Consider the following 14162-nt stretch of genomic DNA (forward strand, 5'->3'; position numbering starts at 1 on the left):
AAAACCTGTTTATAAAATACTGAACTGAAAATAATGGATCTTCTCTGTCAAGTCATTTGTCATTTTTTTTATGACATAGGGTATCCCCACCCCAATTTTTAGGGCGGCACTATTCCCTACGGATGTGTGCAATCACCTGTAAAGTCTTTTGTCAATGTTTTCAAATTCATAGAGGATTTGAAAGAACCCAATAAGTTTAGATACAATTGGAAATTTTCAGAAGCGAGAGTCGTATAATGGTTTTGCGATGTCAAAAATGGCACTAACAAAAATATCACAAAAAACATATGCTATGGCCCATATCTTGCATTCTTTCTACAGAAATTTCACAAAATGCACACATACTACCTGTTGATTGTTTCTTTTATTTTTTTGTATTCGGGGCAGGTATCTGTTTACACTAATTGGATGATTTTAGAAGCTAGGGATTTGGTTATATTTCTGAATAAATTAGTTTTGTTGCTTGTCCCAAAAAGAAAAATACCTTTATGTTTTGATGGTTTTCTTATGGCATAGTACTGATTTTGTTGTTATTTTTTATTTGCGCAGGTCATGGGACCTGTATATTTCCAGGAAGGTATGGACTTTTTAACTCTTGAGTACATTGCTGATTTGAGCCAAGCCAAATAGCCAATTCTTTCAATCACCAATATATATATATATATATATATATATATATAGAGCATGCATTTGCTGCGCTCGAGCGCAGCTAAGCTTAGCTGCGCTCGAGCACAGAAACAGGGTGGCGCCACATTTTGGGTGGGATCCAAAGCATTCATTTGATGGCCCCCTTCATGGGTAGGGTGTCCACCAAAAATCAGCTCCATTGGATCACCTTAGGGGGTGTCCATTTGTGGGGCAAAAAATGGACAGATTTGTGGACAAACAGTATCTGTCCCCCCATCCATGATGGGGCCTTCCAAATGAATGCTTAGGATCACCCCCCCAATGGCCCCCCACTCCCCTGTTTCTGTGCTCGAGCGCAGCTAAGCCTAGCCGCACTCGAGCGCAGCTAAGCCTAGCCGCACTCGAGCGCAGCTAAGCCTAGCCGCACTCGAGCGCAGCTAAGCCTAGCCGCACTCGAGCGCAGCTAAGCCTAGCCGCACTCGAGCGCAGCAACCCTTTTCTCATATATATATATATATGAGAGAACGGTTCCTACACATATGTGTAGATAAGTTATCTACACACTAGCTTGAAATACAGTGGGGACCACATTATTTGGGTGATCCAAACCATTCATTTTTAAGGCCCTCACACAGATAGGGTGTCCACAAAAAATAAGATCCATAGGATCATCCTAACCATTCGAAATGTGGAGGCAAAAAATGGACTAATTTGTGAAGGTTTAAAGACATCCATTTTACCTCCACAAATCGTAGGGTTGGGATGATCCTATGGATCTGATTTTTTGTAGACACCCTATCTATGTGAGGGCCTTTAAAATGGATGGCTTGGATCACCCAAACAATGTGGGCCCCCATTGTATTTTAAGCTAGTGTGTAGAGAACTCTCTACACATGTGTAGGAACCGTTTTCTCATATTCCTATGGATCTGATTTTTTATGGACACCCTATCTATGTGAGGGCCTTAAAAATGAATGGTTTGGATCACCCAAATAATGTGGCCCCCACTGTATTTTAAGCTAGTGTGTAGATAACTTATCTACACATATGTGTAGGAACCGTTTTTTTTCTCTCTCTCTCTCTCTCTCTCTCTCTATATATATATATATATATATATATATATATATATATATATATATATATCGATCATTGCACCTCGAAAAGACATCTAGTGATTATGCTGAAAACTGTAATAAACTTTTCTTCATAATTGTGAACAGGAAATTCCTCATAATATATATATATATATATATATATATATATATATATATGTACATGGGGAAAGTGATTGTGAGCGGCCCCTCATATAAGCTTATATGAGGTGACCGCTAAAGTTTGATTTTCTCTCAACTTTAGTCATTTTCACTGAATTTCCTGTTCACAATTATGAGGAAAAGTTTATTACAGTTTTCAGCATAATCACTAGATGTCTTTTCGAGGTGCAATGATCGAAATATATATATATATATATATATATATATATATATATATATATATATATATATATAGAGGAATAAGAGTGTGCGGTCAAGGGCCTAAACACATGGGTCCCACACTTTTTGTAGTGATCAAAACCATTCATTTGCAAGGCCCCATCATAGATAGGGTGTGTACAAAAAATCAGCTCCATTGGATCATCCTAACCCCTCCAAAAGTGGAGGGCAAAAATGGGCAGATTTGTGGCAAACGGTGTCTGTCCATTTTGCCCTCCACTTTTGGATGGGTTAGGATGATCCTATGGAGCTGATTTTTTGTACACGCCCTATCTATGATAGGGTCTTGCAAATGAATGCTTTGGGCCATCCTAACAATGTGGGCCCACATGAGTTTTTGCCCCTCGACTGCACCTAAGCTTAGTGCGGTCGAGCGCACACTCTTATTCCTCATATATATATATATATATATATATATATATAGAGGAAACTGTTGGTGCGCTTAAGCTCACCAAACTGTTGGTGCGCTTAAGCTCACCAAACTTTTGGTGAGCTTAAGCGCCCCAATCACATGGGGGCCCACTTTGTTAGGTGATCCAAAGCATTCATTTTAAAGCCCCTTACATGGATAGGGGGTGTACCAAAAATCAGCTCCATAGGGATCATCCTAACCCCTCCATTTGTGGAGGACAAAAATGGACAGACACAAATCTGCCCATTTTTGTCCTCCACAAATGAAGGGGTTAGGATGATCCTATGGAGCTGATTTTTGGAACACCCCCTATCTATCATAAGGCCTTTAAAATGAATGCTTTGGATCACCTAACAAAGTGGGCCCCCATGTGATTGGGGAGCTTAAGCGCACCATAGGTTTGGTGCGCTTAAGCTCGCCAACAGTTTTCTCATATATATATATATATATATATATTTGTGATAGAAAGTATATTAACATCTTGAATATGTCCCTGTTTTTGTGTGCACAGCAATGGCAAGAACGGCACCATTGTGAATGGTACATCGCTGGCTCCTTCGAGCAACGTCACAACCTCTGGTTCTCCTCATCATTCCTATGATATTGTTACAGGTCCTCTAATCGTAGGATTCCTACTCTTGAGCGCTATTTTCTTGTAACACTGCTACTACGTAAGTTGAATTAGAATTCTTCTTAGGGGGGTGAGGTGTATGTTTCCTTCGGAGGAAAAAGCTTTTTGCACCCAATTTTGATTTGTCCAAGAGATGGGAAGGTTAAGGTTATTTAAGATTTAATGATGTTTTGGAGGTTTTCCTTTCTCTCATCTTGGAGGGATTGAGACCTGAAAATGGACAGGTTGATATAATTTTGTACAAACAAAATCCCAGTGATTGTTTTTTTTTTTTCACCGTGGACTGAATTATGCTTCCCACGATCTTGTATTCTTTGAATTAGATTTATGATATTATCTGTTTATGATCCAAACTTTACTTCCAAGTCTCTGGCACTTATTATATAGATGAGCATAAAAAATATCTGAGATTCAAAAGTTGCTGGATTTAACCCATTGATGTTGAACAGGACTAGTCCCTATCACCACCTTCAATAAACCAATATCCTCACTTGTTCGGATTCATTAAAATGTGTACTAATTTACAGTGCGCCTAGATGAAATTAGAATTTATGCTACTAATAATTGTCAATACCTTGTTTCTGTAATTGCACTAACTCATCATCTTTTATTATTTAAACAGGTGTCAAAGGCTATTACAGTTCCCTAAAAGCTCTCAGAAACCGATTAAAACAGAAAAGACAAGTTAGGTTTGTGCAATTATTAAAACAAAGTAGTGCCAAAATGAGTAGTCTAAATTCTAATTTGTCAGTCAAAACAGTTAGCTTCCTTAATGGTGGGTTCCTCTATGGATTTACGGTACAAGTAAAATGGCATGTAACATTTGGCTGTTAAAGCACCATTAAGGCATAAAGGCATAATCAGTTAAGTTGGCTGTAAAAGCACGATTAAGGCATAATCAGTTGAGTGAAGCAGCAGGGCACATTTAAGGTGGGCTTAGATGGGCCAAATTTTACTAATTTCAACTGGGGCCTAATTGAATATATAATCGCTGTTGAAGTACCATTAAGGCATAATCAGTTTTTACTAAGTGATTATGTTTGAGATCAGTGTTTATACTCTCCCAAGCCAAATGGCCTGTTTGTTTCATATTAGGACAACCAATTGTCATCTCTAAACCCATCATCGGACTCAAATTTAAATGTAATTTTGAATCCAATAATTGGTTTTGGACTAACATCAGTGCACACATGTTTGATAATCAGGAGAAACTCACCCTCTAGTTAAAAAAATTGTAAGGTGATTTTTTCAGCAATTATCAAAACAGGTTTGTGCCCATATCAGTGGCCTTGCAATGAATATTACTAGCAAACCATCCTAACAAACTTTTAGATTAGAGGAGATTTTCTGGAAGATCAAGGGCAAGTCTAGAAAACCCTTTTCCGAATTCTTTGATGAAAACTGGATAATGAGCACTTCCGAAAATTCCATCATACCACATTCTTCAGTGGCAATAAATTTGGAATTAGGAGAAATAGGCATAGTGGGGACCTTTTAAACAAACTTCATTTTCGGGGTTCCCTCTTCACTGCAACTAAGAATGCAGTACCTAAGGGTTCAAAGGCTGGAACGTTTATATTTATAGAGAGAAATATAATCTCATGAGAGTAAAGCCAAGTACATTTTATAGGAATTAGTAGGTCTTAAATTTTACTGCACCAAAGTTTCCAATAAATACAGGCATTGTTTTTAATTGACTATTACTAAGATGCAATCCTATGCAATTTTGTTGTTAATTGTGACTTGTTGCTCGTAGGTCGTAAATTTTACTGTTCCAAAGTTTCCATTAAATATAGGCATTGTTTGTAATTGACGATTACTAAGAAGCAATCCTATGGAATTGGTAGTGTACGAGTAGAGATGAGGGTGAAGTTGCTAAAAATCAGGAAAGGAAATAAAAAAATGTGGACGAGATGCAGCTAAAACTGGGGAAAAGGTTGCCCAGTAGACTTTCATTTCCGGATTTTTAGCCCCATCTTGTCACGACACCCATTCCTGGATTTCCTTTCCTTGTTTTTAGTAACTTCACCCTCATCTCCTCTTTACAGTCTACCGATTTGTCATGAAAATTTTTAGCAACTTCACCGTCATCTTCCCTTACAGTCACCGATTTGTCATGAAAACAAATTCCTCGCTCGCAGCCAAATGTGCCCTTTAGTGTTTGACAATCCATGTTCAGTGAGATTATATATATATATATATATATATATATATTTTTTTTTTTTTTTTATTTTTTATTTTTGAAAATTGACATTTCATTAATTTCAGTAGATTTAGCCATGGACAAGATGTCCCACAGCTTACATTTCTTAAAAACAATCCGAAGACCAATTAACAACGTACTTTTAAGTTGAGGGATTAGACAATGATACTATTAGTGTAGATTCCTGCAGGACCCTTCCTTAGCCAAGGCTGATCTCATTTGCTGATCTCCTTTTGTGCTCTATCTTTGGCTTCAATAAAACCATAAGGTCTAGTATTTCTGCATTTTTTGATGTGTCCAAAAATACACATTGATTGCTCACACGGCTACATAGAAATAAATTCCAAAAAAGGAAAGAAAACAGGCTATTAATACTAGCATTACCATGTTTGATTACTGCACCAACACATATGGTCTTTTATTGTTAAAACAACTATCTAAGGTTAATCAGTGTTTAAAAACTCCTTGACATGACAAGGAACTCGCCCGAGTCGACAAGGATTTTTCTTGGCCGCTTACAACGTCGCACACTTCCTCGTTCCGCGTTTTGCCCTGAAGAGTAAAAACTCCTTTGACTCTCCCGAGTTATGACCGCATGGACCGTGTCAACTGTGTTCTTGGCGGTGTCCGTGCCGAGTTGATAAGGATTTTTCTTCTCCGCGTTCCGCGCCACATCCGCATTTTTAAACACTGAGGTTAATACATTTCCCAAAAAGCTCTCATAAGCCAATTAAAAAAGAAAGCAGAAGGTGGATCATGACTACGACATAGGTGGATTTGAAATGGACGGTCCGATTTGAAATGGATTGTGACCGGGACACAAGTAGTAGGATCCGAAGAACACTCGAAATCCAATCCGACCAATAAGGGATTTAAATGGATCGTGACAAAGACATAGGTGGGTCCGATCTGAAGCGGATCTGTTGACACCCCTAGTTGTGTTTGTGCAAATATTGAAACATGGTAGTGCCAATATCAGCAGGCCAAAAAAATAAAAAAATTTGGGAGGTATTTGAATTCAGGAAGAGCTGATTTCGAGGGAAACAATAGTGCACGTACAATCTCACACATTTAGTTCATATCCACAAAAAAAGATTTTCAGACATTTTCTATTTTTCTGCCTAAATTCTATTTTCAAAGTTTTGAAATGCAACTCTTCAATAAAGTAGAATGCTACAAAATGCAGCAACACAAAACACATGTATAAACAATTTCTGCAATATCCAATTTAAACATACGTCTAAGTTGGCTCAAAGCAATAAGAAACAAGAGAAGTATTCATTGACATCGACAGGAAGGAAGAAATAATTTTTTTTGAAAGGTAGAAATGAATAAATAATCAAACCATGTAACACCCAATGCAGAGTTCATACAAAACTTGGCCTTTCTATGAATGAAATGGATGTTATGGCGTAGAAAGAAAGAATAGCAATTGTTTCATCCATATACAGAATCACCTCTATTAGGTTGATACATGGCTAGAGTTTTGTCCTCAACTTTCCATTTCCTCGTCAAAATAGGCAACTGATATAAAAATGAAAATAAAAGAATATTAATAGAACAAGCAAGCTTAAAATAGAGGAAACCCAACTAACCATATTAATGTTTCGGAAGAGAAACTCGGCTTAACTCCCTGTCTTCTTCCCTGCTAAAGGAATATGGGAAAGGGAGGAACCCCGTGAAATCAATGGACCAGGTGACATAGGAAAATATCTACCAATTAAATATAAAATAATTCTAAAACTACTGATGAGACTCGTTTTGAAAATTCTACAATTATGAATGCAATGGAAAAGACACACACACACTCTCTCTCTCTCTCTCAACCTCTTTTTTTTTTTTTTAAATGATTATAATTATAATACAATAAATTGATTATAATTTGAGCAAAATACCCCACTCAACTCAACTAAGCCTTTGTCCCAAAATAGTTGGGGCAAAATACCCCACTATGATGTGAAATTGAATTACATGAGAATATTTTTGTCGTTTATAAATTAAGTTATTTTTTGAAAAAGAAAATAGAGCATATAACAGAGAAGAAAGAAGGAAAGTGTGTGTGTGTGTGTGAGAGAGAGATGTTACATAACAAAATGCGAGATATATGAGGGAATGTCTTATGTAAGTCTACAAATAGAAGGGTAGAATAATCTTTTTCTTTGTAAAACATGTCTTAGATTAATTTGATTTCAAAAAGAGTCTGATCCGTAGGTGCAATATTATTTTATACTTAATTAATTGTTTCTCTATAAATATATTCAAAAGAGAATTTTTCCTAGCCACCCATCTCCACCAACTTCAAAGAGCTCTTCACCCTTTCCGTACACCTCAGATACTTCTGCTTGGACCTCTTCATTCTCCCCTTGATGCCTTTTTTCCCTGCAATAAGAAGATAGTGATTTTCGGCTTCTAGCATGAAGATAGCTGTTGTGAGATCTGTTATCTTGTAGTATGAAGAAATTAATAAATTTCCAATTAAACCCCCAGAAACAAATTAAAGGCTAATAACTTGTTGCTTAAGCAGATTAAAATGCTAGATCATTAGACTAAACAACGGCATGCATCAAGAGATCTACAATCAAACCCTAATGCGTTAATTGTGATCGACACAAGATTGCCTCAAGCTGAAAAGGGAAACAAAGAGAAGTTCCTTTTTTAAATTTATGGTTTATAAAAATGTTATGCTGGGTAAACAAATTTACAGCTCTTAGAGGAAAGAAGAGAAAGTCAGGAATCAAAGAGATCTTGGACAACCGGGAAGAGAAATCCAGGAATCAAAACTCTCAACTCAACTCAACTCAACTAAGCCTTTGTCGGTGTCAGCTAATGAATCCTTACATGAAGAAGGTGAAAGGATCTACGCGGCTCAGACTAAATCTAATCCTGACATTAGTTGGGTTCGTCTACATGCATCATTTTCTTCCATTCTATCCTATCCAAGGACATATGGTGCTCTCTCATCTTCTCCTCAATTGGTGCCAACCCCACCTTTTTACGGTCTATCAATTGAAAGATAGTTCAGATCCAAACAATTCACATTAAAAAGGTAAGAATATACAAGAATGAAAGGAGATCTTTTCTTGGATGATAATATACGTATATCAATTGAAAGATAGTTCAGATCTAAACAGATCACTTTTCTTTTTACTAGTGAAAAGCCTCAGATCTAGATACCAAACAAATCACACAAAAAAGAGGCAAGAGAAAGAGAAAAATGTTGGTGAAAAAACAGGTGAGAGAGAGAGAGAGAGAGAGAGATGTCAAACCTAAGATAAAGGCGGTTTCAGCTTCTATTCTTGAGGCAAATGGTGGGAGGGTTATTTATAGCCCAAAATTAGGGTTTCACACTGTCTCGAGGCAGCACAAAGTGCGCAACAGAATGTTCCCGGTTTTAGCCTAAACTACGAAAATGCCATTGTTGCTTAATCGTTGCTGATTATGGCACTACCATTTTTCATATGGTTTTGCTAACGAGCCCGTTAAGGTGCATTGGGAATGATATTTTACAATCATTTTAGACACTGTTTAGTAAAAATACTCATTTCCTGTAAAGGAAGTGTAAAATATCATTCCCTATGCACCTTGGGCACTAGTTAGCAAAACCCAATATACAAACGGAATATCCAGCAACGTTCAACGTGCTTTACACAGGGAAACAACGTATATATGTGATAATGGCAGCGTCTATTTGAAAACGCCAGCGTTATCCCCTTTATTTGATGTGTATAGAGATAAGCATGGAGAGGAAGCTAGGATTACTTGTGCAATTCCGTCGGCGTCCCATGCATTAACGGGCAATGAGAAATGCATTAAATGCAGCTCCATTTTCTCATTAAGAAAAACTAAAATAATGAAAATGGGGCTGCAAATAGAATGTTTGAGGAGTACTGACTTGCACCAAATACGAGGAGGGGCTCTGATTATGTCATGAAGGGCATTGGGTCCTTTTTCCACTGGTTTTTGAAGAATCGTGCGTATTTCATCGATAAGATGAAAGGTGCCTGCCTTTCGGTACTAAGTTGCAATAAATGTCTGCGTTCCGTACTTTTCTCGTACTCAAATATGTCCTAAAGGCAATAAATGCACCATGAAAAGGTCAAATCAATGGGCATAAAAAATGACATGGTAACCGAGTTGGGCAAAGTGAACTGAACAAATAGCATGCTTTTTTGGGCTTTAAATGGCAAATATTTTGGGTTTTTTTGCTCCATGGCAGCACTCTTTCCAAAAAATCTCTTAGCAAAAATCTCTTAAGCCAATTAAAATGCAAAAGACAAGGTAAGTTGGTGCTATTATTAAATTCACAGAATGAGTATTTTTATCAAACAGTGTAAAATGATTGGAAAATATCATTCCCAATGCACCTTAACTGCTACCCTAAGGGCACTCGTTAACAAAACCCTTGTATATTAACTCCTTCGAGTTAACCCATCGGTTAAGCCGCCGAAATCTCGAATACGCTGTCATAATTTATGGGTTCAAACATATCAAGTATGCTGCCGGAATATAGAGTACGCCGCCGGAATATCAAGTATGCTGCCAGAATTTTTGGGTTCAAACGTATCAAGTACGCAGTCGGAATAGAGTATGTCACCGGAAACTCGAGTACGACGCCGGAATATTGAGTACACTGTCGGAATTTCTGGGTTCAAACACATGTTCAAACAAATCGAGTACGCCGCTGGAATCTCGAGTACGCCACCAGAATATCTCTAGTACATTAAAATATGTCCACTTGTCAATGATCCAACAATCTCTTCTTATGGGTGACAACCAAGATTTAAATGAACCCGAGGTTTTCTGGGTTCAAACATATGTTCAAACCGAAACCAGCAGTAAAGAAAGACGGCATCGCTCCATCAAAATATGTCCATATCTCAAGGATCCACCCGTCTCTGCTTATTGCTGACGGCCAAGATTAAAACGAACGTAAGGTTTTTTGGATTCAAACACATGTTCAAATGAATTAAAGGATGACATGGATTTTAGTGAAAAGGTGCTTGCAAATAGAATCATTGTAAGTACCGCCTTCCGCCAAAAACGAAGTGGCTATCTAGGCTCTGATTATGTCACGAAGGGCATTTGGGTCTTTTTTCCACCCGTTTTTTAAGAATCGTGCATGTTTCATCGATGAGATGAAAGGCGCCCTCGTTCCATACTATATTATAATAAATGCCCGTTCCATACTTTTTCGCTTTGAGCACCCTTCCTTTGTCTTTTAGTGGATGCTGAGCCCCCTTTTTTGCTTGTTAATTAATAAAAGACAAGGTGAGTTCGTGCAATTATCAAAACACCCATTATCAGTAATCTAATTAAAACTGAGCCGAATGGCTGACTAGGGCGTGACCATATTGTCATACATTTGAGCCCCGTCAGGATAGTGGGTCCCACTCTCTGTTGATGCCCTTGTGATGGCGTCTGAATCCGGGTCTGCGATCGCGCGGTCGGTAGAGGGCCTCCGCGGGGTCTGCAATCACAAACAACGGGGGTCAGGGGGTCCGGGGTGGGTCCCGGACGACCACTTCGACACCCAAGTCAGATCCTTCTACCAATCAATATAAAGAACAGCGAGAGGGGGAAGGGGTTTCGATCAGGGTTACCAGGGCCAGCGCGCGGGTTCTTTTCTGGGTGTGTGAATGAATGGGTCGGAGGGGACTAGCAGGGAGAATAGGATTGAGTTCCTAGCCTCCTTTGTTGTTGCCTCGCCTCTTTTTCCGGTTGTCCTGGCGGAGCTGAGAATGGGGGAAGTCCTTTTTTTTTAGAAAAAAGTGGGATCCTTCTCTTCTTCCTTTTCCTCCCTTTTTAAGGGAGGCGCGCGGCCCCTTTCATCATTATGGAGAGAAAGCCTTCTTTTGCAGGATTGGGCCGTCCCCTGCCTTGTCGGCACGGGTGGCTTCGCTGGCCATCTCCTTCCATAGTTTGTGATGATGAGGCTTGGACAGCGACGCGTGTCATGTTTGCATGGTCTTTATCATTTTCCAACATCTTTCTTCATGATGGCTAGGTTCTCCTTGTGCATGGGCGACACGTGGCGATTTCTGAGAACGACGCCGTATTTGTGTCCTATCATAACTCCCCCTTACTCCTTTGGTCCATTGAATGGGCCAAGGGAGTAACGTTTTGTTCGAGTGACGCCATGATGAGGGCATTTACGAGGACTTCGGGGTACGAGGAGGCGTGCCGTTTTATCCGGCGGCCATCCCCGGCAAACGGTAGCGTCGTTAGATGGGTTGCCTTGTTTTGAGGCACCAGGATTCCCTTCTTGAGTTTAAAAGGGGGATTACCCTGGCGCTTTGCAGTAGGCGTCCTTTCGTGCCTTCTTCAACAACATGTCTGGTTTTCCTTCGCGAGTGAGGGGAAGGCCCGCCTCTTCCAGGAATCGTCGAGTGACCCCGACTTGTCTTCCGATCCGGGGGAGGATCTTACGGCTCGTCGGAAGAAGGCTAGGAGGAACCCGGGTTCTTCCTCCGGCTTCCCCCCCCTTCGCCTTTCCTCCTTGCCCAGGGAAGACAAGTCGTCTCGTTCTCGTGTCGCCAGGGAGTGGTCTTTTTTCTCCCGAGCCTATCACCAGGGAACGGAATTACGTGGCCGTATTTTGAAGATGGGCAAGGAGATCGAGGACTTGAAGCGGGAGAACGAGGCTCTACAGAAAAAGGTTGACCTTCTCAATGAGCAGCTGTTTGAATACGAGGTGGACCCCCTACTGGAGAGCTCATGGGAAGAGGAGGGGAACCCTTCGGGAGAGGAGTCTTCCTCTGATTAGTCTCTGAATTCTCTTGTCTTTCTGCGCGCCTTTCCTTTTTTCTGTTGGGGATTTTGGGGCCTGCGTGCCCTGCGCTTTGTTTCTTATTTTCCTTTCTTTTTTGTAGGCCTGTGGGCCAGGATGATGTGAATGGGTAATCTTTATGAATTCGCGCTGCGCCTCTCTGTGTTGTTTTTCCCATCTGTTAGATATGAATTATCTTGGTTGTGAGGACCTGTGACGGTCAGTCCGGGCCTGCGGGGGATTTCGAACCTGTTCCTGGTGCTTTTAATTCCCTTTGCCAGCCGCGTTCGTGGGTCGTGGCCTCGTGCCGGGGCCTCGGTCCTGGGTGCGCTTTTTTCTTTGGGGGGATTAGGGTCGGGCCCCTTCTCCTTGCCTTCCTGCCCCCGGGCCCCTCCCTCTCCTTTGATGGGGAAGAGTCGGGGGTGCTTTGAGGTGGTGAGGTTTGGCTGCATGAGTGTATGGGGGACATGCGGCGAAAACTAAGAGCGGCGCCGTTTTTTTATGTCTCGTCATAATACTACCTTTGGTCCCTTGATTGGTCCAAAGGGGGGCAGGCTTGTTTACCTGGTTAAGGAATATCGTGACGAAAGCATTTATGGGAATCTTGGGGTGCGAGAAGGCGTGCCGTTTCGTCCGGCGGCTTCTTCCCGAGGAACTGCGGTGACGTTATGTGGTGTCGGTTGCCCATCCACACGTGTAGGCGAGTTGCTTCGAATTCCTGTCCATGGGTCTTTTATAGGGTTTATAAGGAGCGAGTCCTTCTGCTTTGTATGCAGATTACCCTTTCGTTTCTTTTTTCTTCTTTCGCTTTCTTTCGGTCTATTTTCGGGCTCGTTGTAGATGTCGTCGTCCTTCCAAGGTCTCTCTATTAGTGGTGGGGGGAGAGTTGCTACCGAGGGGAGTCCTCCTAGCAGTCCCGAGACTAACCCCGACGGGTTGGGGCCCCGGCAAACGATTCCTGAGAGGGACCCGCCTCCAGGGTTTTCCCCGCGGTCTCCCCTTCCTCCCCTTTACGAGAGGGAGTCCCATGAAGCTTTTGTTCATCGCCACCGGTCGTTCTTCTCCCATGTCCATTGTAGGGAAATGGCGGTTTGCAGCCGGATGATCAACATGGATCGGGAGATTGCGGCTTTGCGGGCGGAGAATGACTTGCTGAGGAATCGGGTGCGTTGGTTAAATGACCAAGCCCGATTTGCTGAGAATCGCCGTTGGGGGAGTTCTTCGGAGGAGCAGAGTGATAAGGAGCTTTCCGATGCGGAAAACTCTTTTAGCGGCCAGTCGCTCTGAGCTGGAGGTGGCGGGAAGAGCAGGGTTTTGGAGGAGGCCTCTTTTTGTTGGGGCCTTGGGGGCCCGGTCCTGTGTGCCTTTTTGTTTTTTTTTTCACTCCCCCTTTTTGTAGGCCTGCGGGCCAGGAGGAAGTAGTTTATGAATGGCTCTTTTTTTTTGGTTCATGATTTGTATCTTGTGTTCGCTTTCCTTTGGCTGTGCTTGACATATTTTTTGTTTGGTGGTATTGTCGTATGCTGTATTTTCCATCTTGTGGATTTGTATGCCGGGCCCTTGTTGAAGGGTTCCGAGGCTTTTACCATCGCACGTGGTCTTTTCCATCTTGTGGATTCGTATGCCGGGCCCTTGTGAAGGGTTCCGAGCCTTTTACCATCGTACGTGGCCTTTTAGGGATGGCTTGTTGGGGAAGTCTCTTTTCAGTATGGCGCTTCGACTTTTTGGCGGTTCCCTTGGGTTTCCCAATCGGCGCCACGTATGCGTGTCCCATCGGATTAGAAAGGAAGGGAGATCAATCGATGCATGTCGAAACCCTAGCCCTTTTTAGAGTCTTTTGGGGATTTCTTTCTATATCTTATTTCTTTGTCTTCCTCGGGTGAAACGGGTTTTCTTCTGCGGTGATTATCGTGCGTATTGCTCTTCACCAACCTTCTTCCGGTGAGTCCTGCGTCTTTTATTTCATTAGACATTTGATAGTTTTACGATGTCTGTCGCGACTGTACCTCAGAGTCCCTCTTCTGAGTCGG

At 41.3% G+C, this 14162-nt stretch overlaps 1 protein-coding gene across 2 annotated transcripts in view; it reads left to right on the top strand.

The window, feature by feature from the left end:
• The window catches only part of LOC143873747 (glucan endo-1,3-beta-glucosidase 2-like), a 37546-nt gene extending 34018 nt beyond the window's left edge, over positions 1-3528 (top strand). For both annotated transcript variants that reach the window (XM_077376837.1, XM_077376845.1), the window contains 2 exons: positions 550-577; positions 3044-3528. In XM_077376837.1, coding sequence (XP_077232952.1) covers positions 550-577; positions 3044-3191 — 176 coding nt within the window. In that variant the 3' untranslated portion in view covers positions 3192-3528. The remainder of the gene's footprint in view (positions 1-549; positions 578-3043) is intronic.
• Positions 3529-14162: the final 10634 nt, after the last annotated feature.

The sequence above is a fragment of the Tasmannia lanceolata genome, unplaced genomic scaffold, assembly GCF_043159265.1.
Source record: "Tasmannia lanceolata isolate RefF3 unplaced genomic scaffold, GAP_Taslan_0.1 ptg000002l, whole genome shotgun sequence".
NCBI lineage: Eukaryota > Viridiplantae > Streptophyta > Magnoliopsida > Canellales > Winteraceae > Tasmannia > Tasmannia lanceolata.